Source organism: Saccopteryx bilineata, chromosome 2, assembly GCF_036850765.1.
Source record: "Saccopteryx bilineata isolate mSacBil1 chromosome 2, mSacBil1_pri_phased_curated, whole genome shotgun sequence".
NCBI lineage: Eukaryota > Metazoa > Chordata > Mammalia > Chiroptera > Emballonuridae > Saccopteryx > Saccopteryx bilineata.
In genome coordinates, this window is record NC_089491.1 from 11715608 (window position 1) to 11743468 (window position 27861).

At 50.2% G+C, this 27861-nt stretch overlaps 1 protein-coding gene across 12 annotated transcripts in view; it reads left to right on the forward strand.

The window, feature by feature from the left end:
- Positions 1-27861, forward strand: part of DENND1A (DENN domain containing 1A) — a 499929-nt gene that overhangs the window by 420216 nt on the left and 51852 nt on the right. For 7 of the 12 annotated variants that reach the window (XM_066256260.1, XM_066256258.1, XM_066256259.1 and 4 more), the window contains 6 exons: positions 1437-1514; positions 12833-12937; positions 13537-13624; positions 15570-15610; positions 17912-17983; positions 19182-19238. In XM_066256260.1, the coding sequence (XP_066112357.1) occupies positions 1437-1514; positions 12833-12937; positions 13537-13624; positions 15570-15610; positions 17912-17983; positions 19182-19238 (441 nt within the window). The remainder of the gene's footprint in view (positions 1-1436; positions 1515-12832; positions 12938-13536; positions 13625-15569; positions 15611-17911; positions 17984-19181; positions 19239-27861) is intronic. The other 5 variants (XM_066256262.1, XM_066256263.1, XM_066256267.1 and 2 more) reach the window with 1 other exon arrangement.

Consider the following 27861-nt stretch of genomic DNA (forward strand, 5'->3'; position numbering starts at 1 on the left):
TGTGCCTCGTCCCGGCTCCACCTCTCTGCTATGCCTGCCTCTGCTTCCCCACCTAGAAAGGGCCTGCGCCCCCTGGGAGCTCGGTCTTCATGTCACCTTTCTCCTGTGGGCTCCCTTCGGAGCCACCCCACCCCAACACAGTCACCCTGGCTCTCCCAGCACGTCAATCACAGGGATTTGTTGAATGATAGGGGCAGAGGGTTCCAACAAGATGTAACACCTGCCCTCGAGGGGCATCTGAAAGAGCCGTTATGACAGTAGCCTCCCCTGAGCACCTGGTGTGTGCACCTCAGTATCGGCCCCTTGACCAATATTGTGTCATTTCAAACCTCTCAATATGCAGTAAGTAATATATAACCCCAGTTTATAGATGAGGAAACTGAGGCTCACAGAGGCTCCCTGCTTCCTCATTCATAGAGCTCTGGGCCGAACTGAACCTCTTTGGAATCCCCTGGCAATTCCTGATCTAGAAACTGGACTCCTCGGTCTGAGGCTGCATTATGTGCAAAAGGACATTTTTTTGTGGGTAATTATCTGTTGTGTCTAGAATTTCCTGAAAACCCAGAGGAAAAATGTGTTTGGGCAACTGAGCATGCTCAGACTTCTATGGGATGTGGGGGCAGGAGCCTGCCTGGTCTGTGGGGTCAGACAGAACTGACCTCGAGTACAGCTCTGGCTCTTGCCAGCTCTGTGGCCTTGGACAAGTCACATCCCCTTCCTCTGTACGATGAAGACCAAGAGCCTCTCAGGAGAGTCATTACACCGACCCAACCTTCAACCACAGGTGTCCTGTGCCTGCCACCTGGCCCATGGCAGGGGCCCCGTGGAAGGCAGCTGTGCGGTGGTCCCTTTTCTCCTTTTTCTGAGTCACGGTCTTGGCCCCGCTGACCCAGGCTATGTCCAGGGTGGGTGGTGCGTGTCACACACCCTGAAATGGGGCTGCTTGAACTCAACCACTGGAAAAGAACTGCCATTATTTGGGTAGAAAACTGGTACTTTTTAGCTTCTCTAGGAGTCGAGCCCTGAGCTAAGCACTTTACCTGAGTCACCTCTTGATCCCCACATAGCTGTGACGTAGGAAGTATCTCCTCCATTTGGTGAATGAAAAAATGATCACAGAAGGTCTAGGGCCTTACCCCATGTTCCAGACACACTAAGCCCTGTCATTCCCACACAGTTCATTCTCTGTTCCCAGCCCTGCACTGAGGGCTGTTTATCGGGGCACATTTCTCTGTGAGGGGCTGTGGGAGACCTTGTAAAGAAGGGCCCTTTCTGCATCTAGAACCAACAGTGTTAGCATTAGAAAGAACCTAAAGATTTTCCAGCTCAGCACCTTCCCATTTCACAGATGAAGAAACTGAGGCCTAGACGGGGAAAGGGAATCAAGGCTAAGTCGGATGTTTTGACTTTTCTCCTTGTGCCCTTTCCCCTCACAGAGCTGTTTGTTCATCACTAAAAATGAAGCCTCCTGGGCACCCAGCCCTGTCCAGACTCTGGAGATTGGCCCTGAACAGGTGATCATACATAGTGAGCCCAGTGAGTGAGCTGGGTGATCAGTGTGTGGAAAGAGCCATGTCACCGGGGACTGTGGGCAGCATGTCCATCTTCTCCTCACAACGCAGACTGACCTGTGCTTGCGTTTTATCTCCGTGTCCTTCAGCCTTTGGAGCCACAAGGCCCGTAACCCATTGCTACAGCTAACGCTTCTTCTCCTGCTGGTCACTCTTTAGGTTTACATTTCTCCCAGGGTCCACCAGGTCCTCCAAACCCACCCTCTCTTCAATATGCTCTCTCAGTCTTCTCACTCCTCTCTAACCAGTTTGGCCCATCCTGTCTTGGGACTTTGGCATGCAGCAGTCATTGTGGCAAAACCCATGCTCCGGCTATCGGTGGTAGTGAGCAAAAGGAAAGCAGAGGCAGCTGAGCGGGAGGAGTTTGGTGTTGGGGTCTCCTGCATTTGAGTGGTTTCCGTGCTGGGGAGGGGGCCGCGGCTGTGCTGCGGCAGGGGCTGGCCGCCAGCCACCCGTGTCAGCGCCCCTAGGGCCAGCCGCGGCCCCCTGATGGCACTGAATGCTTACAGCACAATGCAGGGGTTATTATTTCCAGCGTATGAGTGAGAAAAATGAGGCTGCAAGAGGTGAGATGGCTTCTGCAAGCACGTAGTGGAGTCAGAAGTCACACTCGCTTTTCCAGAGCCTCTCTCTCCATCACGCCACATGAGACATCGCTTTGAATTGCTAGAGCAGCCCTGATGGCAGCTGATAAGTCAAATACTACCTTGTGTCCGTTTCTCTTAATCAAAGAGAAAGAATAGTGAGTGGCAGCCTGACCAGGCGGTGGCGCAGTGGATAGAGCGTAGGACTGGGATGCGGAGGACCCAGGTTCGAGACCCCAAGGTCGCCAGCTTGAGCGCAGGCTCATCTGGTTTGAGCAAAGCTCACCAGCTTGGACCCAAGGTCGCTGGCTTGAGCAAGGAGTTACTTGGTCTGCTGAAGGCCCGTGGTCAAGGCACATATGAGAAAGCAATCAATGAACAACTAAGGTGTCGCACTGAAAAACTGATGATTGATGCTTCTCATCTCTCTCCATTCCTGTCTGTCTGTCCCTATCTATCCCTCTCTCTGACTCTGTAAAAAGAAATTAAATAAATAAATAAATGCTGCATCCTAATAAATTATTAAAAAAAAATAATAATAATAGTGAGTGGCCTGAGCACCAGGCCAGAGAGACTCTGTGGCACACTGGCTCTGTCACTGGCCTCTGCAACCTCAGGCAGTGACTTCACCTTTCGGAGCCTCGATTTCCTTGTCTGTAAAATGGAGAACCTAACAACACTAACCCCAGGGCTGCCGTGAAGACCAAGTGAGATAATGCATGTAAAACCACCCAGCACGGAGTCGGCGCTCAGTGAGGTAGCTGGTTTTAATCACTGCACCTGCATTCCCTGCAGAGCTGGCTCCCATCTGCATTTCTTATGGAAAGAAAATCTTAAGCTAGTATGCATGAAGAGCCACTTCATTGTGTCTCCTTGGCTTCCACAGGCCTCCCCACTCCTCTGCCCGCCCTGCGTTAATCAGAATTTCCTGACTTCTCCCTGTGTGTCTCGGTTAATGCAAAAGGAAGGGGCTGCTGGCACAGAGGAGCCGAGGCGTGGGCCGCCGCGCCTGTGATTTGAATGTCTTTACTGTAATCTAGCAAGTGTGTGTGGGGGCTTCTGTCAATACAGGAGCAGCTGGCCAGAATGGGCAAATACTGTCAGCCTGGCTGTCCCTGCCCCTGCAAATCATCAGAGTAGCTTTTGTCAGGCACCCACATTTCCCCTGACTTAAATCATCTGAACAGTGAGCCAGCTCCACAATAACACATTGATTCTTTGTTTAGAGCTTGTTACAGTGACAAGGGCCCGGCTGGGAGTCTGTCCCTGGCATGCCTGGGCTACCACAGAAATGGTTCAGAAAGCTGCCTTGGTCCTGTCAGCCCAAAGCATGGCTTGGTCCAGCCCTGCCAGAGGCATCAGACTGTGGCCATAAAGCAACCACCTTCCCAAATCCACCCCGGCGGTCCTCCAGTGTAGATGTTGTACCTCTGACAGTGGGGGAAGAGAGTACTGGGACGTGGAAGTCATTCAGACCCACTGGCTCTGGGGCCTTGGGACTCACCTGTGTGGGATTTCTTTCCTCATCTGTAAAATGGGATCCATGTATTAACATCAGGTTCTGGCGAGGGTTTGGTGAGCATGGGGTGCAGGTTGGCCCAGAGCAAGTGCTCGGCTAACTCTGGGTGCCTTCTCCCGAAACTCCTGCCCGCTTCCGGCTAACCCGGAGTTCCTGTCATCTAATCCTGCTGTCCCAACCCTCGCTCTCTCCCGTCCTGCCTCCCAGTAAGGGTCTGGCATCACGAGGCTGGACACCACGCTAAGCCTTTCTGTGTCGGCTGGAGCTCACCCTGTTTCCTTGCAGCCACCCCAGCTAACGCTGCAAGGGGCTGGCCTTCGGACTCCGTCCCGGGAGTGGTGCTGAGGCCAGAGGAGAAGGCCAGAGGGAGATTTTCACGTGGCCGGTGGGGCAGTACTGGCTGCCCAGGGGAGGCTGTGGAAGCACCCTTCACACTAACGAGCAAGGTTCCTGGCTGTGCTGCGCTTTGGTGAATGACTTGAGTGTTTTATTAGGAATTTTAAGGTATTTAAACAAAATGGAATGGGGTTGGGACTGTTGGTGATAAATGGGGCCGGCTTCCCTGGCAGCTTTCTTCTATTTCTTTATTCTGAAATTTTTAAAAAATGAATATTGATTTGTGTAGGCACCATGCTAGTCACTTCTACCTACACCAGCGGTCCTCAGACTTGACCACATTGGAGTTACCTGGGGAGTTTTAGAAACTCCCTGGCACCGGGGACTTCACAAGTGGCCCCTGGGGGTTGCAGTGCGCGGCCAAGGTGGAGCACTCCTGACCTCTCCGTCGGTTCTCTCCTGTGTGACCCAGCAGTGCTCTGAGGCAGGTGGCTTTCCCTGTGTTGCGGGATGTGAGATGCCTCGCTCGCACACAGGGGCAGTAGGACTGGAACCCAGCCCTGTGTGTCCCACTGTCCCTCTGTCTCTCCCTGCAGTGGCTGGGCAAAGGACACGCTGGTGTAGGGACATTGAGGAGGAACTGGGTGTAGGGACATTGAAGGCGTCAGGCGAGGTTTTCACAGAGGTAACACGAGAGAGACGCCAGAGGAGTGAGAGCGCGCAAAGAGGTTAGGGAGCGCTTGGCACTCCAGAATTTCTGAAACCAAATAGGTGTGGACAAGGTGGGTGAGATGTCGTAAGCAAGAAAAGTCAGCCGTGGAAGGTCACAAAGAGCCCTAGGGTTGTGCTCCAGAGTTTAGAAACCCACTCCTATCAACCCACAAGCTCCCTGAAGCTGCTCTGAGCTGTGGGGTCGGATGGCAAGCCGAGCCAAGCGCCAGAGTCCCTGCTGAGCATTCAGCCTGTGAGACCTGGTCAGACCCTGCCAGTGCGCGGCCGCGCAGCCACGGGGCCCTGCCAGTGTGCGACCGCGCAGCCACGGGGCCCTGCCAGTGCGCGGCCGCGCAGCCACGGGGCCCTGCCAGTGTGCGACCGCGCAGCCACGGGGCCCTGCGCACAGGGCCCTGCCAGTGTGCGACCGCGCAGCCACGGGGCCCTGCGCACAGGGCCCTGCCAGTGTGCGACCGCGCAGCCACGGGGCCCTGCCAGTGTGCGACCGCGCAGCCACGGGGCCCTGCCAGTGTGCGACCGCGCAGCCACGGGGCCCTGCGCACAGGGCCCTGCCAGTGCGCGGCCGCGCAGCCACGGGGCCCTGCCAGTGCGCGACCGCGCAGCCACGGGGCCCTGCACACAGTTTAATGCTCTGCTGTCACATCCTGAAAGTCTCAACAAATTTACCTGTGAACCTGTACTTGGTACGTGAGGTGCAGTTGGACAGTGGAGTTCACGCATGCATGGAAGAGGTACAAGTAAATGTGCTCCTCTGCGGACCTCTGCAGTCCCAGCGCAGCTGCCAGGTTCCCCACGGCAGGGTGCTCCGCACGCACGATGAGGGGGAGTCTAGCAAGGTGAACATGTTCATGTCCCCCACTGAGTGTGTGGGGCGCCGACAGCCCCAGGAGGCTAAGGGACTAGAACCAGAGCTTGTGTGGGGCACCGACAGCCCCAGGAGGCTAAGGGACTAGAACCAGAGCTTGTGTGGGGCGCCGACAGCCCCAGGAGGCTAAGGGACTAGAACCACAGCTTGTGTGGGGCGCCGACAGCCCCAGGAGGCTAAGGGACTAGAACCACAGCTTGCGTCCATGCCCAAAGAAGGCAGTGTGTTCTCAGAAACACGAATGACCACGTTTGTTACTGCGTTACTTCCACGTACTAGCCAGGCGTTGACTGTGGAAATGGTGACATAGAGGGAGAGGAAGGGACAGGCATCCCCAGCTCCTTGTCCTTTCGCTCAGTGAGCTAGGTAGAGAACGTGAGGAGAATGGGCCCAAGTCAAAAACTGAAAGAAAAACAGTGGAGTTGGTTTTTATGCAGCATTTCCCGTCTGGTAAGAACAAAATACAAACACATATACGCGTTACAGAATGTGACTCCACATATGTTAGCATTTAAAACTGGCATTGCACAATATAAAGCAGAACAGTAAAACTCATGCTAATAATCTAAATTTTTGTTTTTCTTTACATAGTCAATTTTAAAAACACCATGAGGGGTCTAGAGAGAGAGCATGAAAGAAAGAAGAAGGCCTTGTGTTTCAAGTTGACACTGTTGTCCCTCATGGCCCTTTCCTCCTGCATGTTCGCTTTGCACTGGGGGTTCCCCTGAGAAAACCCAGTCTAATCCTCAAGAAAACGACTATTGGTGGAAAATATATGTGAGGTATCTCCTTGTTGTAATCTGTTTTAATCTTCCAAGCAATCCTGTGAGATGGACTAGCACTGAGTAATTGTTACAGATGAGGACAGACAAGTCACCTAAGGTCACGTAGCTTGTACGGTCACGTGGTCAGGGGCAAGCAAGCATCAAGTGCTGGTCTCTCTGATACCAAGGCATGTTTTCTCCCTGCCATGTTGTTACCTTAAATGGATCAAAGTTTAAAAAACATGTTTTAGCCTGACCAGGCAGTGGCTCAATGGATAGGGCATCGGTCTGGGACGCAAAGGACCCAGGTTCGAAACCCTGAGGTTGCCGGCTCGAACGTGGGCTCACCTAGCTTGAGCGCGAGCTCACCAGCTTGAGTGCGGGGTCACTGGCTTGAGTTTGGGATCATAGACATGACCCCATGGTCACTGGCTTGAAGCCCAAGGTCAGTGGCTTGAGCATGGGGTCACTCACTCTGCTGTAGCTCCCCCCACACACCCCGATCAAGGCACATATGAGAAAGCAATCATTGAACCACTAAGGAGCCACAACAAAGAATTGGTGTTTTTCATCTCTCTCCCTTCTTGTCTGTTTGTCCCTCTCTCTGACTCTCTTCTCTCTCTGTCTTTGTCCAAAAAACAACAACAACAACAAAAACATGTTTTAAGTTTTTCAGAGATGCTTTTACCAAAAATAGCAAACCCAGCCCTCTGCTGTGCCAGTTGTCACGCTGTTCTGTCATTATTTGTTCCCCAAACTAGGCAGGGTTCCTTGAGAACAGGAGCTTTTCTTTTTTACTTTTTACTATAGAAAATTTCTAATTCTTGCAAAATAAATGAACTGCCAAGTACCCATTGCTCAGCTTCCACAATTATAGACAGTCTGTCATTCTTTTCTCTTTTTTTGATTTAAAGAAAAAAAATTTAATTATGGAAAAATATACATTAACATAAAATTTGCTGCATTAACCATTTTTAAGTGTGCAGTTCAGTGGCATTAAGTACATTCATGTGCCATTATCACCACCATCCATCTCTCCAGAACTTGTATCGTCTTGCAGAATTGAAACTCTGTACACATTAAACAATAACTCCCTGTTCTCTTCCCTCCAGCCCCCAGCGACCACCATTTTACTTTCTGTCTCATGCCTTTGACTACTCTAGCTATGGTGGAATCAGACGTGTTCATCTTTTTGTGACAGGCTTATTACACTTAGCATAATGTCTTCAAGGGTCATCTGTATTGTAGCCTATGCCAGGAATTCCTGCCTTTTTAAGGCTGAATAATATTTCATTGTTTGTATATTTTGTTTATCCATTTATCTGTAGACACTTGGACTATTTCCATCTTTTGGCTAACGCTGCTGTGAACATAACATTCTGCCATTTTTTTATCATCCACACCCTCACCCACTCCGGACCCCTCACTGGATGATGAGTATCACTAAGTGGAACTATTGTATATTTTATTCATGTTTGTATTCTCCTAACATGGAGCCTGGCACATAGTAGGCATTTTTAAAATGTTTGGATAGATGATTCTTCTAAAATTAGCCACATATATGTCTATAAAGAGAGGACACCTTTTCTTTTTCTTAGGCTCAGAGTAAATGTGCACAGAAAATTTTGAAAAAATTTTAATTTGTTCCTGGGAGTAGTAGCACAGTGGATAGAGCATCAACCTGGGATGCCGAAGTCCGGGATTTGAAACCCGGAGTTCACCAGCTTGAGCGATGGCTCATCTGGCTTGAGCACAGGATCACCAGCTTGAGAGTGGGGGTCACTGACTTGAACCCGAGGTCGCTGGTTTGAACCCAAGGTAGCTGGCTTGAGCAAGGGGTCACTGGCTCAGCTGAGCCCCCCTCCCCATCAAGGCACGTATGAGAAGCAATCAGTGAACAACTAGTGATGCAACTACAAGTTGATGCTTCTCATCTCTCTTCCTTCCTGTCTTTCTCTCTCTTGCAAAAAAAAAAAATTAAATTTGTGAAGGAAAATAGAATTTAATAATTTAAGTGTGGATCAGCAGAACAAGGGAAGTTGCAGAAGAATCTGATGGAAGATTTTATTTTTATGCCAATACCCACAGTGCTGTGGGCAAAATCCATTTATTTCTGTAAATACCAGAAAACCTTGGAATTGCCAGCTTCACCTGGTAACAAAGACTAACTCATTAATAATGGTGTTTTCAGTTGATTCCATATGTCAAGAAGATAATATGAGAGTAAACCTTGCCTTTTTGTAACAAAGTCATTGATAGGTTTAAGCAGCTGCATTTAACTGTCCTTTAGGTCATAGATGGAAAACTCTACTAATTCGATCTAAGCTTGAATGCTCACAGCCTGACATTCCTGAATTAATGTCACTATTATCCGGTAGCCTCAGCTCCTAAAGTGTCCCCTAGAAGACAAAAGGGTTGATCACCCTAACAAGAGAACTAAATCAGCGCTCCCTACGAAGGAGGGAATTGACAATACACCTTGCCTTATTCCTCTCTGCTGCAGAAAGTGGGGTGGGCAGCCATTTCCTGCCGGAAGAGGCGGGACAAGCTGATGTCAATGGCTCAGTGCCCTGGAGTTGGGCCTGTGCAGAAACATCCATCCCAGCGGGCTTGCCTACTCCTAGGAGTAGTTTGTCTCAAATGGCTGGCGCTTGGAGCATCCAACAGGAAAACCTGAGAGCTTCCACCTTTACAAAGGCCTCTCTTGCTCACCAGCAGATGCCCAAGGGCAAACAGAACTGAGGCCAGAGAACACCAAGCCCACAGTGGGCCACGGGTATGGTGGCTACAACCGGGCTTTGGAGGCTGCTAGGGTACTAAACCCCGATTGTGCCACTTACAGGTTATGTGACCTTGGGCAGGTTACTTTGCCTCAGTTATTCTGTAAAGATTAGGTGAAATGTTCATTATTGTCATTTTTTAAAAGGTGAGTAGCTCCAGGGAAACACGCCCTCTGTGCCTGTTGCCGTGCAGACCTTTATACAGGACTCTGGGTGACAGAGTCACTGCCTTCGGCGGAGTTGGGATAGAACAGGGCCCTGAATGGGTGGGATTTGCTCACTAATTCTTATGCACCCTCCAGGCTCTGCTGTCATGTGCCCACTTGTCACATTTCCTGACCTGCTGCCTTCGCCTCTTCCGACTCCTGCGGACATGTTATGCCCGCCCCGCCGCAGTCGCACTGCACTGGGTACTAGTACTTGTTTCCACGTCGACTGACATGGCTGATGCTGTTCTTCAAGCTCTTTGTAGTAAAAGTCCCCATTGTCACATTTCCCCTGAATCTTTCCCCTCCATGCCAATGTCCTTTTGTCTGTTTTTATGACGAGATATCTGATCCAGGGGGATGTCACCTTCAGTAAGAAGACAACAGGCCCAAAATGTTCATGTCTCCTTAAAGATGAGATTCCTCTGCTCTCTGCAGCTAAATCCTGCCCCAGGCGACCCTCACCTACAAATCTGGTTGCAGACTCTTGCATTTATTGGTCCCTCAGCAGACTTCTCCTTCCTGGCAATGCTGGGCCAAAGCTCCAGGAGCGAATGCTAACAACTCAATGAGCATTTCCTAGGAGCAGCTCTGAACTCCCCAGACAGTGTCACTCACCTGGCATCATGCTCTGAGACCTCTTTACCCATCAGGCAAGCGATGCCTCAGCCCCACCAAGACCACAGGGTTCCTGTGACAGGAACCAGAGTCAAGGTCATTCTGTAATTCTTTTCCCCACATCCCTGAGCTGCTAACTGGGGGCTGGGCTCTGCACTGTCCCCAGGGAGTACAGCGACGAATCTAGCAGGGCCTATGCCCTCTCTAGACCCTGGTCCAGGGGACATGGGTACAGATTACCCAGCACTGTGGGAGCACCAAGCAGGGTCAGTGAGTGCGGCAAGAAGACCTATGCTTATGAGAAGGGTAGTCCAGGTGGAAGGTATAGAACTGGTGAAGGCAAGGAAGAGGGTGTGACAGGACATGACCTGATTAGGAGGTGCATTTGGAGCGTAAGGTTCATGGGAAACAGCAGAAGGGACACAGAAGGACTCTGCAAAAGAAAGTGAGAGTCCACTTGGGAAAGGTTTATTTGCCTAGCTAAGGGGCTAGGACTTTTTATTTCCTCTCCCACCCATGGTCCCGTGTATGTGACATACAGGTCGCTAAGTGCACATTAAGCAAAACAGTTACCATTCCTGCCCACAGAAAGCGTGTAGTCTAGTGGAAGAAGTAGACATTAATCAAACAATTAGACAAATGTACATCTCTGCAACCAAATTTCTTAAGTAGGCCAGTGACATGATGCAGTTTGCATTTTAGAAATCACTTTAAAAAAAAAAAGAAATCACTTTTGCCTGAAGAATTTGTGATACTGGGAGGAATGAGACAGGAGAGGGACATGGAGTTACACCTCTACACCACAGTCAGGCCTGTCCAGAGCTGTGGGATGGAGGACAGGGACAAGCCTGGGACGTTTCACCGGTAAAACGCGAAGGACTGGAAGGCTGAGAGTCCGCTGTGGGGAGCTCCGGGAAATGATTAGCAAGAATGGGAGAGGGAGAGGGGAGGGAGAAGGGAAAACAGATTTGGGGTACAACCCAAATGGGGTAATAACTGGGGGATTGGACCATTTTGAATTTGAAGTGCTAGTGGACCATTCAGGTGGGGATGGTGACCTAGGTTTGGAGCTCACAAAAGATGTCTGAGCTGACTATGTTTATTAGGAGTCGTCTGGCATCCGAGTTCCCCTGTGTGTGTGATCACCTGGAGAGAGGATTAATTGCTCTGTCCTGGTCCCAAGGGTAAGAAGCAAAACTTCAGGCCACAGGACGGTGTTCTGCTGGGCTTCTGTTGGTCGTCACTAACTGGTAGCTACTAGGGGAGGCATAAAGCCACACCAGGCGATACACAGCACGAGAACTCTGTCTTTCCCGAGGACCTGGTGTGCACTTTTCTCTCACGGACAATGGAAAGTTTGCATTGTTTCCCTTCTGGCTTCAACAGCCAAGAAGCTCAGGGCTGATTGTGTAACTTAATTTTAGAAATCATGTAGGACCTGCATATCTGGATACTATTTTTCCAAATAATTACATTTTATATATTTGTTTTTTCCAACTCTGCCTTCTTTTTTTTTCTTTGTTCTGTGTGCTCCTGTAAGCTGCCTCCGGTCCTTTGTAAAATTAGGGGTGTAGGCCTGACCTGTGGTGGCGCAGTGAATAAAGTGTCGACCTGGAAATGCTGAGGTCGCCGGTTCGAAACCCTGGGCTTGCCTGGTCAAGGCACATATGGGAGTTGATGCTTCCTGCTCCTCCCCCCTTCTCTCTCTCTGTCTCTCTCTCCTCTCTCTCCCTCTCTGTCTCTCTCCCCTCTCTAAAAATAAATAAATTAATTAATTAAAAAAAATTAGGGGTGTAGCTGTATAAAAATAAATATTTCTCTCACCGTAACATTTTTTGGGTCATCCTTGCAGCCCTTGTGCAATAAGTCTGCCCTGTTGCTGAGCTAATATTGGCTAGATGTAAGCAGGAGGAACCCTTGAAATTTACAGCAGCTAGACAGTAAATTTCACACTTATGTAACTCATTAAAACAGGATAAAAGTGGAGCTTCAAACATCTTTGTGTTTGCCACCAAGTCTGTGAAGCAAGGAGTACCTTTAACTCGGTGCAGGCTGTGAAAGTCTAATCTTTCAGAATTAAGACCACACCGTTAAAATTAAAGGCCTGTCTGTGTAGATGAACACTCCAGACACCTTCAAAGAAGGATTGAGGTGTTGACTATAAGAGGGAACCTTATTTTAAACTTAAGGTGTCATTTTCTTGACTCATAAAATGTAGTTTGGTAAAAGCAAACTTCCTTATCAGACGGCATAAGCACAAAATTGAGTAGATGATAAATTTTATTTTTGATCATTCCTGCTTTTACACATAAATAATTATTTTAAAATTATCATTTGGTCTTGGTTAAATCACTGGGTAAATGGTTTCAAATCGTGCTCCACAGCTGACGCCTCAGGGACTGTAAGGTGCCTGGAGTGGGGTGGGGGAGGGAAGACCTCCAAGCAAGGGGCGCGCAGCTAGCACTGCGGCACCCGCCAGGGCGGCTGGCTGTTCTGTGCAGCAGGGCTCCGTCTGCTTAAGGTGCTCTCTGAAGAAAGGTTCTGCCTCCGGAAGTGAGAAGCTTGGAAATCATCACATTGGAGGACCCGTGTGGCATCAAAGGGGCCGGGGGTGGGGTGGGGGTGGGAGTGAGGGGAGCCTTTGTTTCTCACCCTGGCTCCTACCAGCTCTGACTTTGGGGGATGACTTCCTCTCTGACACAGAGAATAGAATGCCATTGAGGATAACTCACTTCACCAGGTAGATGCAAACCTAATTAATGTAATTAGCAGGTGTGGAAGCACTGCCTGGCCGAGTTTGAGAACTGACCCCTATACCCCATTTCTCTAACCATGCTTTCCCTGCTCTGTTTCCCAGGAGGAGCCGATCACCTTCTGCGAGGAAGCCTTCGTGTCCCACTACCGCTCCGGAGCCATGAGGCAGTTCCTGCAGAACGCCACACAGCTGCAGCTCTTCAAGCAGGTGCCTGGCCTCCCTCGCTGGGCCCGTCCGGGTGCCTGCGTCTCGCGGGGCTTTCTGCAGCTGTCTTCACTGAGCGCTGAGGCTGCAGCACGGCTCAGCGTCTGGGGAGGGGGTCGGGTGAGGAGGGTGCTTGCAACCAGACAGACCCTTGCAAATGTGCCGTGTGGTTTTACAGGTTGTCATAGCCGTGCAGCCAGGTTTTAGAAACTCTTATTCTGTTTTGTTTTTTTAGGGTGAGAGAAAGTGAGAGAGGGACAGACAGGAAGGGAGAGAGATAAGCATCAACTCGTAGTTTCGGCACTTTAATTGTTCATTGGTTGCTTTTCATACGTGCCTTGACCTGGGTGAGGGCGGTGGGCTCCAGCTAAACCAGTGACCCCTTGCTCGAGCCAGCGACCTTGGGTTTTAAGCCAGGCTGACGCTCTATCCACTGCGCCACTGCCTGGTCGGGCGAAACTCGATTTTGAAACTCGCAGTTCCAAAGCCCTTTCCTGTCTTGGCAAATGTGGCTGTTCTTCGGTCATTCACCAAGGTGCCCACTGAGCGGTGTTCTCCCTTGCTTCTTTGTGCACACTGTCTTTTGTTCTCTCCTTCTGTAGTTTATTGATGGGAGATTAGACCTTCTCAATTCCGGCGAAGGTTTCAGTGACGTTTTTGAAGAGGAGATCAACATGGGCGAGTATGCAGGTGAGCAGCGCATCCTTTTCCTTCCTGCGCTGCAGGCTGGTGTGTGGCATTAGGGTGTGCTCGGTGAGGAGTGGCGGTGACTTCATGTGTCCTTCCCTGAGGGTAACGGAGAAACTGAGTCCGGCCCTGGCCACGAAGTGCTTCAGGGCTTTCTGCTCATCTTCTGGCGAACACCTGGCCCACCTGAACCCCCCGTGCCGGGGGCAGCGGCCTCCCCGGGACGGCGGCGTCAGGGAGTCTAGTCAGACATGGTAGCCCGCATGGTGCAGTAGACAGGCAAGGGGTCAAATTAGGAGACCGAGACTCAGATCAGCATTCCGCTGCCTCCTTAGTAGCAGTGGGACCCTGGATGAGTCATGGCACCTCTTCCTGCTGAAACGTGCCTGTGGCCGCACGGGAGTGCAGTGCCTGCCCCCGGGATTCCTGTTACAGTTAAGTCCAGAGTCCACAGCAAAGGCTGTGCGGTCACCAGGACAGACCCTGGCGCAGGATCGCTGCTCATAAGTGTTTCTTTAAAATTTGGAAATCATCAGAGTGCCCGGTCTCTACATGCCTTTATGGCTGGAGGGATTGTCCTGTCATGTTTCAGAGGGGGCATCTGAGGCCCAGAGAGCTGTTAGTGGCTGACCTGCCTCCTGACTCCCTGTCCGGCATTCTTTCCAAGTCCCCAAGCCCCCATCTTTGGCAGCAAAGTAAACCCTAAAAGCAAAATAATGATAATCGTACTGCTGGCCTCTGCTTACTGCTGGGTGTGTCTGGTCTGGACTGTGCTGCCAGTCCAACTAGCCATCCATCCACTCATAGAGTCAGGCGAGACATCCACTCACAAAACTTTCTACAGGGCCCCATGGCCTGCTGCCTGGAGGGGTCTCCTGAGCAGGCTGTGTTCGGAACCCTGTGGGTGGGAAGTGGGGGGCCCACTTCTGCACTCAGGGAGCTCTGAGTCTGTGGGAGAGAGAGGTGCCTAACTAAAGACAAACGCAAGTTAAACCAGTGAGGGAAGGGGGTAGAAACAGGTTTTAGCGCAATTAAAACGGGGCTCTGAATTCTCACTGTGTAGAGCTTCCCTTAGGAGATAGGTTTGAGTAGTTCCAACAGTTGAATGAATATCTGTTCTGAGGAGAAGATGGACTTGATGTATTGCTAAAGCAAGCCAAGTCATTCGGAGCATCCAGCAAAGCTGTTGACTGATAAGATCTCCTTATCCCACGTGAGACCATGAATAAGCTCCTAACAACTCCTCCTTTCTTTCCCTGTCACTACGCAAGTGTGTTCAGTGCCAAGTGCGTGCTGAGAAAGCCCTCCCTCCCTCTTCTCCTCTTCCCCTCTTTTTCTTCCCCTGCCCCTGCCCCTTCCTCTTCCTCTTCCTCCTGTTCTCCCCCTGCTCTCCTAAAGGAACTGAGTCAGTGTGCTTAGCCTGGGACGCACGTCCCTGTGTTTCCCGCCGTGGGCTGGCTCACAAGACTTTAGAGAAAATGGACTTCTGAATGAGAGTTACCTGTTTTAGAGGGCTATTCAGATAAAGAGAGCTTACAGGGGAGATGACATCTGAGCTAGTGGTTGAGTGCACTAAGTGGAAAGAGCAGGGAACAGTGGCCAGGGACCAGGACAGTGCATACGAGGGGTGCATAGACGGGAAGCGCCAGGTAGCTCCTCGCAGTTGGAGCTTAAGTTACCGTGGAAAGGTAACACAGGGTGGAGCACAGGGGCCGGGGGAGCTGGGACAAGCAGTGAGCCCAGGGCTCTGCCTTGTCTCCAGTGGGCCATGGGGAAGGCTGTGGTTTGCTCTCAGGGCACTGATGGGATCAGCTCAGAGGCGAGCATGGGAGCCTCCATGTGTCCCGATCTGGAACTTTCCCAGGCCTGCATACTGAAAGCAGCTGGGGAAACTCCTGGTGCACGTAACTGCTTTAAATGACCACTGCTCTGCCTCCTCTTTCCCCAGGCAGCGATAGACTTTACCACCAGTGGCTCTCCACGGTCCGGGTAAGTGTGCAGCCCCGCCGAGCCACCTGGGCCCCTCCGCATCCTCCTGGCAGCCCTGCGCTTCCTGCTACCCACAGGGCCGTCTTTCTGCCTGGGGCACTCCATTCTGCCAGCTAAAGATGCTTTTGTTTGTAACGCCAGGTGGAGACTGGCAGGATGAGACTGTCCAAAGCCATCCCCCGTGAGGGTGAGGAGAGCCAGGAGAAGCTGCCTCACCCCAGGATGCTGCCCAAAGCATGGCAAACGGGTGTCATCACCCTAGAGCATTTCTGGGTGTCTCCTTGTAGGGCCAGTGTAACTGGGACATTTTCATGGGGAAACCAAAGCTATGGCCCTCTTCCTATGCTGCAGTGTTTCCCAGCCGAGAACACGTCGCTGAGAGACCTTTTCATCCCCTCACTGTTGTGAACAGTTTCTCGTTTTGTTCGAGTTCAGGTGCCTAGGGCTTCAGCATCCACTAAAGAATTCAGATCCCTGCCTTTCTCTTACGTGGCTTTATCAGCGAGTGTGTACTGGAGGCCCACGATCCGGGCGCCATCCCAGAGACAGGGTACAGTGGGGCGCAGACACAGGCCCTGCCCTGGGGAGCTCCCGGCTGGGCAGGAGGCAGGCACGTAAACAGGCAATGGCAGCATAATGTGATAAGTGTTCTCCACTGCTTGCGGGCCAAGCGCACCACTGCCAGTGCGGGGCCCTTGAAAGTGCCTGCCGTTGGCTGAGAGTAAGCCATTCCTCCGTGAAAGGCTTCTTTTGTTCTTCTGGTATGGCCAAACATGGCACTTGGCAAGTCATAGACACGCAATAAGGACTTGTTGATTGATTGATAAAGAGAGTTTTACTATTCCAAAGGACCGTTGAAATTGAATACTGAGTAATTTTGGAAAGCAGTGTGGAATAAACGAGTAGGTAAAAATTTCATATTGTCCTGCAACACAGAATGCTCTCTAGGTCACATTATAATGTTTTTTTGATTAAAGCTCACAATTTCTAATGTAGGCAGTTACCAAAAATTGTACTGAAATTTAATCTCAATGACTGCATTACTGAATCTTACTCTTTCGTGTATCCCCTGGATCCTGTCTCTCTCTCTGCTCGAATCAGTTGGGAATTACCTTTCCAAACCACTGCAGATCTGATCATGTGATTTGATTAAAAATCCTCTGGAGTACAGACTCCTGACCCTGTCCCTGCATGAGCTGACCCCACCTGGCCTCCCTGCCCCGCTTGCCATCGCTCCTATGACACACTGACCTGTTCCTCACAGGCGACCGTGGCTTTTCAGCCTCTGCCCCATGGTGTGTGCTCCTTCCTGTCCCCAATCCATGAACCCTGCTCATCCTTCATGGACCAGGCCAGATGTTTCATCCTCCAAAGCCTTCTCTGACCTTCCAGGCAATGGGCTGCCCCCACACTCTGTGCACAGGCTGTACTGCTCCCATCACCTCAGGTCGAAGCTACTCACGTAGAGCACCTGCCCCGGGCTGCAGTCCCTGAGGGTGGAGGTAGGCCCTCCTGTGCTCAGTACTGTCAGAGCCTGGCATGGGGCAGCCCCTCAGGGAGCCGCACAGGGCCTGGCACTTCATAACCATTCATTGCCCCCTCTGTGTGCTAGGAAAGCCTTCTCTCCCCGTCTCCCTCCCCCTCTCCTCTTCCTCATCTTCCTGCCCTCTCCTGAAGAAACTGTGCCAAGAAATCAGTACTGGATTTATACTAAAGCCATGAGTAACATTTATAGCTGTTCATTGTTTCTTTTTCTCAAGAAACAGATGCTAAGGGAGGCAGAAAGATTAAAAAACAACACAGGGAGTGAAGGACAGCCCTGGCTGAGGGTAGCGTATTTCCAGAGTTGCCAGATGATCCTGGCTAACCAGGCCCCTGGTTCTCGGCCCCAGCTCGGTGTTAGCCATAGGGCCCATTGTTATGGAATGGACCTTAATGCTGCCCGTGGTAACTAGTCTGCTTTGAGAAGCTGTAGACTGCTGAGGGGAAGCCCTTGCCTCAGAGAGCCTGTGATGAGCTTTCCTTCTGGCCAGTGGACAGGTGCCAAGCAAAGTACTGGGCCTAGTGTCCCCTACTCTGTTCATTATCACCATCCCCTCAGCCATCCCCACCACCCCTGATGCCCCTGGTGATTCTGCCATAGCCGTACCTACCTGCCTGGGACCAGTTACCATCCAGGCCTGTTGCTCTAAATTACACACTCTTGAAGTGTTGCTTAACTTGTTGAAAGAGAAGCGTTCTTTGTTGGTGTTGGCCCACTGTATCTTCAGTCCAGATTGCTAATTGACAGTTTTATTATAGAAAGGAAGTGGAGCAATTCTGAATACTGTGAAAACTAAAGCAAACCCGGCCATGAAGACTGTCTATAAGTTTGTAAGTACCGGTCTTGGTCTAGGATCCACACGGTTCTGTTCCTTAGCGTGACGAGAACCTTGACTGTACCTGATCCTGAATGCAGAGATGACTCGGGGGCCACTGCGCCGTTTCCTAAGGCTCTCAGTGCTCTTAGAGTTATTGTGCATTGGTATTTGGTGACCAGGTCAGTGACATTTTTAATTTAAAGTGTTTCTGTCTGCAATGACCGCAGGAGAGAAACGGGCGGCTACTGGTTTTAGCTTTTAAAATGTAGACTGGGCGGCTGAGATGCTGGTGGCCTCATGCCCGGGGCCCTGGACCTGGAGGCATGGTCTCTCGGGCCTTCTAGGAAACCTCTCCTGTGCATCCCATTACTGTGTCGGAACGAAGCAGCTCCTTTGCAGGTTACTGAGGAGTGTTCATGGTGGGAGGCACCCCTCACTGTGGCCCCAAATTCATCATCTCTCATCGTTGCCACACAGGAAATGCACTGTTTGTGAAAGTCACGTGTGCAGCAGAGGGAAAGCAGGAGGGCACGTCTGTCCCCGACGCTGACCTCTCGCAAGCCTCAAGAGCTTGTTCCTCACGGTTTCTCTCGCTTGCCGACTTGACTCTGAGCCACTTAGCTGGGGTGGTTTTGTTTTAGTTCCATTTTGAATTTTGTTAGTCCTGTCTAGGTTTAAATTGTAGTTATTGGATTGGGATGGGTGGCTGCCGACAGGTCTAAAAAGACAGAAGGTGAAGCCAGGGCGTCTGCCAACCTGAGAATTAAGAAGACACCATGGAGAAACCAGCAACATGTCCGCTCAGGCCGTCAGCCTGGCCTGGAAACAGGTCCTGAGCTCTGCCCTGGCGAAACGGGACAGAGATTCTGAGTCCTGCAGCCAGAAACGCTGCTGCTCGACCCTCGCTGTCCCTGTCACCAGGTGGCTGAGATAAATAATTGCGGAAGTGGAAGCAGGGCTTTGGAAAGAGGGTGGGGGATCTGGGCCATCAAAATGCAGGAAAGAAAATCTCCATAGCCTCCTCAAGGGATTTTTTTTTAACCTTTTAACATCATATTTATTTTCATAGCCATTATGTTTTTCGACTTGATGATCCCATTTTTCCTTTTTTTCTAGTAATCAGAGAAGGTGATTCAAGATGGACTGAAATCAAGCATAGTCCCTGCTGGAAACAGAAAGGGAATCTTAACTTAAATTAATTTTTCATGCAGGCAAAAGATCATGCAAAAATGGGAATAAAAGAGGTGAAAAACCGCTTGAAGCAAAAGGTACTTGATGTTCTTATTCAAAATATATAAGCACGGTGTATGAAATGGCGTGGCCACAAAAAAGTATGATGTGATCAATAGAGGGCTGTTTGATACAGTGTTGTTAGCACACTTCAAAATGCATTACCAGCTGTCCGGGAGTTTTCACAGTTATAAATATTCACAGACAAAAAACTGTCTTCAAATAACATTAAGACTCTGGCTTAAACCCACAGAGGCAAGCAAGTTCAGAGTTACCATTGTCGGTCTGTCCCTTGCCTGCCCCACCGGGCCCGGGACCCATCTCAGGACCACTCCCTCCTGCAGCGGACCTGGGTCTGGTTGTAACCAAAACCCAGAAGCATCTCTAGAGAAAGTGACTGCTGTGGTTCCAGCATGCAAATGGCCACCGCGCAGACCCAGGGACAAAGGGTGGATTTGAGGAGGACGCTGCAGGCTCTCCCCACAGTGGTGGTTTCAACCCAGAGGAGCCCAGCAGTTCACGTTTGGGACTCTTGTGGGGCAGAGAGAGGCCCTGATTGTCTTCCTGGGTCATCAATAAAATTGTACAAAATTATTCAGGCTACATCCTGACTCAGCACCCTCCCACCTGCTTCTCTAGAGTTGTACAGGGGGTTAATGTCACAGAGAGGACATTTTCATATTATTATGAATGTCCTCATACTTTTTTTATTGCCACCACCCTTCAGGAAGCACTAAGGATGGTCCAGGCTAAGAGCTGTCACATGTCATCCTTAGAACCATGCTGGAGGGTGTTATTCCCATTTCACGTGTAAGGGACCACAGTTCAAAGGGGAGGTCATCTGCCCCGGGTCACACTGTTTGAGCCTGGCTGAGCCAGGTTTAGATTCCAGGTCTATCTACATCCAAAGTCTCTGCTCTCACCACTACGGTATTTCATCCTGCCTTCCTGAAACAAGTGTTTTGTTTGTCTAACGATGTTTGGGATCGCTCCCTTCATTATCCCACACACTGAGATGTGCCATTCTAATAAGGGCCTTAGTTTGTCTGGGCGGTTTTTAAAAAAATTGAAAGCAGTTTTAATTTTAGGAAATCAGAAAGGACCTCTAATTAACTTGAAATGGTCAAAGGAATTGATTCCTTTCTTTTAATTGCAAAATAATTTGCTCTAAGCATTTAAATTCTTGGTTTCAGCTGAGAGGGAATTTTTAGCAGCAGAGATTCAAGTCGTGAGATAAAAATCCTGTCTTGTAAATCCAGGTAGACCTTCATTTTGGTCTGCTGCACCCTGCCTGAGACTGGCAGGTGGGATTCTTTACTCGGATGTTATTTAAGTACCTAAATACACCTCTTTTCTCCTATCCCAGTCGCATGTAACTGAATTGGATTGCATAAAATGGAGCAGCAGAGAGGGGGTGTTCTCCCACCAGACTTCCCTCCTAATGACTTTGTCCCAGGCTCCGGCTGGGATTAGACTGTTACTGGAAGTAAGCAAAGAAAGGGGTCCCTCCTCAGGTGGAGGACAGATGTGCCTCCCTGGTCAGACCTGCTCCCTGCAGGCTGTGGCCTCCCTCCTCTTACACATGAGCATTAAGAAAACTCCCTTTTGTGATGCTTAGCATTCCTGCAAATAGCTGGTTATGCTCAGGTTTTTGGATGTTGCTCAAAGGTTCACTTAAGCAATCTGGATCTCCCTCTCCTCCAGCTGTCTCCCCATCCTTTCTTTCCTCGACGGTGTCTGAAGCAAATTTTTCCCTCCCCTTGCTCCTCTTCCCCTGCCAGTCTTTTCAAGAACAGCTTTGGGAGATGATGTTCTATAGAGAGTGTCAGTGCATCTCAGGTGACACAAATGGTGAAGGCATTTTATAGAAACGTGCCTTGTCACCATCGGACTGTTGACAGATCCATTAGTGCACCCTTTTCAATTTTCACTTTCCCCCCTTCAGTCTTACAGATCTCTCCAGACCTGATACTTTGCAGTTGTGCTTGGAGGAGTGCTTTTGTGGTTGAAACTCGGGCATTGTTCTGTGCAGACAGGACGTGGTCTTCTGCAGAGCTCCCAGCTTCCTTTCTTGAGCTAATGCAGGATTTGGCTTCATCTGACCTCTCTCCCTGCAGTCGGAAATGTTTCCTTGGCTTTCTTGTTCCCCTCCCCCAACCCTCCCCTTTATATGGCAACGTATCTGTGTGGCTCCCCAGATGCGTCTCACAGGGACGTCTCAGGTTTGGTTTCTGCTATGAAATTGAGGCAGTTCCCAACAAAGATCCAATTTTCAAATGTACCGGGTTGCCACCTGGCCTCCTTTAGCTGCGTAGCAATGGTGACCTCGCAGATATAATCAAGAACCCAATCTTGCCCTTCGCGCTCTCGCCTTGGGTTTGAATTGCAAATAGAAAATGTGGGGCCGACCTGTGGAGAGGTCACCATGGTGTATGGAGAGTCCATCTCTAATATGACTGAGCAGGGCCCCCTCTCCATCCCTTGTTCATGTGTGCTGCCGATTTGCAGAGCATCTGAAGCAGGAGCATTCGGGGTATCCGTGTGACCCCTGGCGAACAATGCTAACAAACACTGGCGCGGCTTGATTCCATACCCACCCTGCTTCAGCCCAACAACAAAGAAGGAAGGATGGAACTGTTTCTCTGGATAAATGGAGCAAGGTGGTCAAGTTCTTCTACAGTGTGGCCTCCTTTGAAGTCTGACTTGTTCAAAATTAGGAAGAGAAATGGCAAAGGTGCTACCCAGGCATTGCTTTCTGAAGGGAGAATGGAGTGCTTTCCTCCTGAGCATCCCCTGCCAGACCTGGTCTGTGGGGAAGGCTGCCTGGTGGGGCTGGGAGCTGTCAGCAGGAGTGACACACTGTGCAAGATTTGCATCAGAGTGCTCTGTTTAAGAGCAACAGCTGCACACACGTTCCTCCTCACCTGCAGCGAGCGTTGAGATATTCACATTAAGATGTCTTTTTTTTTTCCTACAAGGGAATCCCTAAAAAATTATCTTTCTTTCAGTAGCAAATTGATTTAATCAAATGGGCCCATTTCATAGCCCCTTTTAAAGTTTCTAAATCTTTGATCTTGAAAAGATTCATTGAACTTGTTGGTTGAGTTTCTGTGATTAAAAGAAGCAAATTCACAGTTGGGTTAGCGAAGGCTCGAGTCCCCAGCCAAATGTTCCGCCACGTGTCGAAGGGAGTAAGCAAGCATGTGTGGGCCAGAGAGATCTAGGTCGATTCTTGTAGAACAGGCATTTTCACACCTTAACACACAACTGTCAGCTCCCTATCTCCAGACACATTAAAATACGCTGCAGCCTCCGTCACAGACATTCCAACCTCAGATACTATTTTGATATCGGTATTCATGTTTGAATTTGCATTTGCTCTGGTGTGAAGTAGACTGGAAAAGAAGGGCACCCCCGCCTCTGAAAGCGGAGACCGGGGAGGCAGAGACGGAAAGGCGCCCGCCTCACTCCGCGGATTCTTTACACCCAGCGGTGCGGCTCTGAGCTAGCTAGATTCAGTGCTGTTTGTATAAGATATTCACTGTGTGACCTTTGAGTAAGTTACTTGACCTCTCTGAACTTCATTTTTCTCATCTATAAACTAGGAGAAATAGAGATTTTTACTGAATTGTTCTAAGGATCAGAAGAAGTGATGGGTTTAAACAACAACACTTAGTAGCCACACAGTAAATTTGAGTTTCCGGCCTTTCCGTTCCCTCAGACCCCACATCTGGAACAGCCAATCTACCCAAACCCTGTGTGCATATACCCCAAGAGCACAGCTGGCATGGGATCGCTTCCTTTCGGTCCCCCACAGAGCCACCAGAACACGCTTTCTAGAACACAGCTCTGAGCCAGCCACTCCCCGATTAGACCTTCAGACCTTTCGCGCCCTCCACTTCCGTCACCAGGAGGGTCCTGGAACGCCCCGGCTGTCAGCCCCACTCCAGCCGGGCAGTGCTGTCCAGCTCCCCTGGCTGGGAACGCTCTGCTCACGTCTCTGCCTCATGAAATCATATTGGAGGTTTCTACCGTGTCCAGCCCCCACCCGGCCTCACCCCAGGGGCTACTGAGAGCCCCCTTCCTCCTCAGGTTCCCGCCTCCTGCCTTCTCATGGGTACTCTGTCCAGGGACTTACCAGATGCTGTCTCTGCCTTCTCCACAAACAGAGATTGGATCTCAGTCACGAGTTTTAATCCAGCGAATTCCTAGGGAAGGGATAGGAACTGAATTATTTTCTGACCCCGTTGCTTCCCTGAGGGGCGGGACCTTGTCGGACCCCAGTGCTCTGAGCCTGCAGTGGCCTCGGCTCTGCCGCTCCGCGTCTCCCTTCTGTGTGGCTCTTCCGGAAGGATCGGCTCTGCCTCTGTGTCTCCCTTCTGTGTGGCTCTTCCGGAAGGATCGGCTCTGCCTCTGTGTCTCCCTTCTGCGTGGCTCTTCCGGAAGGATCGGCTCTGCCACTCCGCGTCTCCCTTCTGCGTGGCTCTTCCGGAAGGATCGGCTCTGCCTCTGTGTCTCCCTTCTGCATGGCTCTTCCGGAAGGATCGGCTCTGCCGCTCCGGGTCCCCCTTCTGCGTGGCTCTTCCGGGAAGGATCGGCTCTGCTGCTCTGTGTCTCCCTTCTGCGTGGCTCTTCCGGGAAGGATCGGCTCTGCCGCTCTGTGTCTCCCTTCTGCGTGGCTCTTCCGGAAGGATCGGCTCTGCCTCTGTGTCTCCCTTCTGCATGGCTCTTCCGGAAGGATCGGCTCTGCCGCTCCGGGTCCCCCTTCTGCGTGGCTCTTCCGGAAGGATCGGCTCTGCCGCTCCGCGTCTCCCTTCTGCGTGGCTCTTCCGGAAGGATCGGCTCTGCCGCTCCGGGTCCCCCTTCTGCGTGGCTCTTCCGGGAAGGATCGGCTCTGCCGCTCCGGGTCCCCCTTCTGCGTGGCTCTTCCGGGAAGGATCGGCTCTGCCGCTCCGGGTCCCCCTTCTGCGTGGCTCTTCCGGAAGGATCGGCTCTGCCGCTCCGCGTCTCCCTTCTGCGTGGCTCTTCCGGAAGGATCGGCTCTGCCGCTCCGCGTCTCCCTTCTGCGTGGCTCTTCCGGAAGGATCGGCTCTGCCGCTCCGGGTCCCCCTTCTGCGTGGCTCTTCCGGAAGGATCGGCTCTGCCGCTCTGTGTCTCCCTTCTGCGTGGCTCTTCCGGGAAGGATCGGCTCTGCCGCTCGGGGTCCCCCTTCTGCGTGGCTCTTCCGGGAAGGATCGGCTCTGCCGCTCCGGGTCCCCCTTCTGCGTGGCTCTTCCGGGAAGGATCGGCTCTGCCGCTCCGGGTCCCCCTTCTGCGTGGCTCTTCCGGGAAGGATCGGCTCTGCCGCTCCGGGTCCCCCTTCTGCGTGGCTCTTCCGGAAGGATCGGCTCTGCCGCTCCGCGTCTCCCTTCTGCGTGGCTCTTCCAGAAGGATCGGCTCTGCCGCTCCGGGTCTCCCTTCTGCGTGGCTCTTCCGGAAGGATCGGCTCTGCCGCTCCGCGTCTCCCTTCTGCGTGGCTCTTCCGGAAGGATAGGCTCTGCCGCTCCGGGTCTCCCTTCTGTGTGGCTCTTCCAGAAGGGTCGGCTCTACCCCTCTTGTCAGCTTCTAGGTTTTTCTTTTTTTAAAGGACATTTTGACGGTCAGTGTTTTTTTTTTCCATTTATAAACAAAAAACATGTTGATTGAAGAAAATTCAACAAATTAGACAAACAAAAATAAAATTGATCTCATTTTGTAACCTGCATTTCACTTACTATATCCTAAACATTTCCCAGACCACTGTGTCTTCCACATGTCATTGTTTTAAATAGGTGCATAAAATTGTATCTAAGAGACATATAGATATATATTGTATTACCTAATCATCCTGTTGTTAGACACTTTAGTTCCAATTTTTTCTAGGCAAATATCCTTATAGATAAAACCTTGCAGGAATTCTTAATTATTTCATCAGGATAAATTCTAGAGATGAAATTAACAGGCCAAAGAACATGCTCCCCTTAGGGTTTTGCTATAAATCACCAATTTGTATTTCCACTAGAAGGGTCTGAGACTGCCTGTTTCCCATACCCATTGCTGGCTGCTTCTCAGTTAGCTCTTAGAGCACAATTTCTTTAATCGTGGGTACCAAGACTTGCTGTTATTGGATCCCTACTAAATGGAAGGCCTCTGCTAGCAGACACAGTAGAAGATGTGAACTGGCCCTATTTCCGTCTTGACTAGGGCTGCTCCCACACTCTGCTGTCCAGGAAGGAAGCAGTTGTCCTTCCCTGGATGGAGGAAATAGTAGAATGCCCTAGAAATTAATAAATCAGCGGGGCAAGCCTTGGCACTTTGCAGGAAGTCTTTCGCACCTTTGGGTCTTCTAACTAAATAAAATTAATGTGCTGCACTACTTTTTGATGCACCAGCACATTTGTATATTGGACACATTTGCCTTCCAAATGTGCAACTCAACTTTACAAAGATTTATTGGAGAGCATGTACTGTATTCAAGGCTCTGGGGTGGAGAACCCAAACCCCAAGGAATTCACAGCCTGTAGGGATGAGATGATAAATAAGTCCCCTGATATCAGAAGGCATGGTGGCATAGGGTCATGTAAGAAAGGAGTTTCTGAGAAGGAGATCACAGCTGGTGACTTGCTGAGCACCTCCTGAACTCAGAAAACCTTCACTGTGCTCTTGTTTCGGTTGATAGGGTTTAAACACCAGAAATCACCTAGCTCTGGGTTCTTCCACTTTCTAGCTGTGTGGCCTTGGGAAAGCTGCCCTCTCTGAGCCATTTCCTCATCTGTAAAAGTGCAATACTCCTGCTACCTCTTGGTTGTTGTGGAAACCAAGTGTGATGGTGAAGGTCAAGGGCCTGCCAATAGGAGGTGCTCACTACAGGGCAGCTCCTTTTAGATGGTGTGCTTCCCATTTTGCAGGAGTAAGGATCTACCATTCAATTTGTGCAGCACTGTAACATGTTTCAAAGCTTCCTCACATCTCATCTCATTTAACCCATTGTCCCAGTGGCTTTGAAGATTCCCAAGCAGGAGGTGGTCTCCCCATTGTGAAAATAAAGAAATCGGTTGCAGAGAAGTTGAGTGAATTAGAGAGATCAGACAACTGCTAGGTGGTGGAAAACAAAACTAGAAGACGGTGTTTTTATCTATAAACTTAAACTAAGACATTTTCCCCAAAAGTACCACATACATTCTTAAATAGCTATCATCTTGTAATTTTCCTCATCATCAGTATTTTCTCACCATGTTACCTTATTGCTGTTTTCTTTTTCCCTTTTTCAGCCCATCACTCACACACACTTGCAATATTTTTCCTGAACAAAAAGTGAATTTTTTTTATTGTTTAGCTTTACTCAACCTCTTGTGTCTGTCCTCTAGGTAACCCCACTGGGCCCAAAATGTCCCTTTTGCCCTTTGTTACTTTCTGGCACAGAAGGGTCCCCTCCCCTTCTTTGTTCCACTTGACCTGAGCACCTTAGGGCAGCCTCTTTTCCAAAAGAGCCATTTCTAATTGGCTGTCGGCAACCTCTCTCATCACTGGGCCTCAGCCAGGCTAAGACTTGTGGACCGCCTGCAAAACCAGGAGGTCCTCAGCCCCCTGTGGTGTTGCCAAGCAGTGGAGAGATTGCAACTGGGTGTGTGGGGTTGACTTTACACACGCACACAGAAATTCCTATAGTTTATTGAGTACTCTATATATATTCATTTACTAATGCTCTAGACATTTTTAAGTTACATTACTCTTTACTCCTCATTGCTACCATATACCCATTTTACAGATGAGGAGACTGAAGCTGACAGATGTTAACATATGTTTCATCCTTAATGCATTCTTATTCAGAAAGAGACCACTTTCCTCATTGTGCCACAATTCTCTATTTGGCTTAGAAGTTAAAAGCAACCCAAGGTCAAGGCCTTATACATGTAGGATTTAATGAGTTCTAAAGGTGTGTGTTTTGTTGGCCAAAATTGGTATTTGTTTTTGCAATTAAAAGAATGGGAAATTGCCTGACCTGTGGTGGCGCAGTGGATAAAGCGTCGACCTGGAAATGCTGAGGTTGCCGGTTCGAAACCCTGGGCTTGCCTGGTCAAGGCACATATGGGAGTTGATGCTTCCAGCTCCTCCCCCCGTCTCTCTCTCCTCTCTAAAATGAATAATAAAAAAAGGGGGGGGGGGGGAAATTGTATTTATTATGAGTTATTTTTACTTGGTGAAAAATAATGATTTAAATGTATTTTATCTGATATATTTACTCTCTGCCTTGCTTCAGTGAAGATTTAAGCACCTCTCAGACTTGAGTAAAGCACATGGTCCCCACTGCACAAGTGGGCACGGCCCACACTCCCCAGAGAACTATGGGTGCTGTCGGCTGCCGGCACTGGCTGGGGGAGCCGTCGCCTGCCTCTGCACGAGGCCTTTCCTTTATAATTCCACTTCATTCATCAGAAGCCCAAATTAAATGTAAATTTCTGAATTTAAAAATGTTATTTTGGAACCCTAAGTTTTCTCCAAGTCATAGAAGCCTACGTCAGACCTCGACCTCTTCGCTCTCTGCCAGGAAGATTAAGGCTAAGAACAAGGGGCCGTGAGCACATCGTTTTCACGAACTGTAACATCACCAGAAAACAAATGTGGAAGAGATGTCCACACTCT